A 1,114-nucleotide genomic window follows, 5' to 3' on the forward strand; every position below is an offset into this window, starting at 1 on the left:
ATTGGCCTGATGCTACTTCCTAGGTGATTCATAAAATTCACTAGGATGTTGGCACATCATCGGTGAAAATAGCAGTGGCCATATCAGCTGACATAGGGCCATGTCAGCTGATGGAGATTCTATCAGCTGAAAGAATGTATATATCTATATAAGCGGATAGAGTCCACCAATAAAGGTCAACCCCCCGGGCAGCGACTTATTGGCCAATATTGTCACCTTCAGCAGACCCAGCCTACCCTCCTTATATGACATGTGGCAAAGGAAAGGCCAACTTGGTTAGTCATATACTTAGCTTAAGGTCATCGTTATGAGTTTCTATATATTCCATTTATATTGTAAATAAAATAAAATAAAAAGTCAGTATTGAAGTAGCCATCAGGTGTTGTGTGTCTCTTTTCCTTTATGTTATCCCAAACAATTAATATGGAACATATAAGGAGAAGAATAGGAGCATCATGAATAATATAGAAGTTGCTGTTTTGAAACGTATTAGGGTTAATTTCATCGTGCAGTAGGGTGGAAAATGAAATCTGTGTAACATATTAAACTGTGGTGTAGTTTATGATTCAATGATACTTTGGTGAAAATATTGGAATAATGTCGAGTGTGGAACACAAAGTACATCATTCATAAACCACATATCGTGAAAAATTGTAACATAAACGTTATTATAATCCATGATTCAATTAGTTAGAATAAACTAAATTTATCAACTTATATTTATAAAAACTATAAATATATACGAACCATAGCTCTTATTTTTTCCAACACTTCTGGTCCGGTTCTGGCTTCTGCCTCGTATGGTGCGTAATCGGGAGCTGATGATGGGCCAGCTATCATAAAATCAGGGGCTGAAGAAGGGCCAGGTCTCGGATTAATATAGTCCGGTGCCGAAGAAGGACCTGGCCTTGCGTTGTCATAGTCTGGAGCTGACGAAGGTCCTGGACGTGGTTCTATCACGTGCCTGTTACGTTGGGGTTCGCCCCTTGAGTGTCTTGTAGGTATCTTAAAAAAAAATTTCATTAGTTGGACTCAGAAAAAATATTTGTAAAATCTTATTTAATAAAGGTATCAGAATTTTTTTTTCAAACATCTAACAACTTTTTAGTGAGTA

General features: G+C 37.1%; 1 protein-coding gene across 1 annotated transcript in view; it reads right to left on the minus strand.

The window, feature by feature from the left end:
* Window positions 1–747: 747 nt before the first annotated feature.
* Window positions 748–1,114, minus strand: part of LOC106682057 (uncharacterized) — a gene marked incomplete at its 3' end in the record, with an annotated part of 32,293 nt that continues 31,926 nt past the window's right edge. Inside the window, 1 exon segment of the mRNA XM_014422695.2 lies at window positions 748–1,005. Coding sequence (XP_014278181.1) covers window positions 748–1,005 — 258 coding nt within the window.

The sequence above is a fragment of the Halyomorpha halys genome, unplaced genomic scaffold (genome assembly GCF_000696795.3).
Source record: "Halyomorpha halys isolate HHAL.00 unplaced genomic scaffold, Hhal_1.1 Scaffold386.1, whole genome shotgun sequence".
In the NCBI taxonomy this organism is placed as follows: Eukaryota; Metazoa; Arthropoda; class Insecta; order Hemiptera; family Pentatomidae; genus Halyomorpha; species Halyomorpha halys.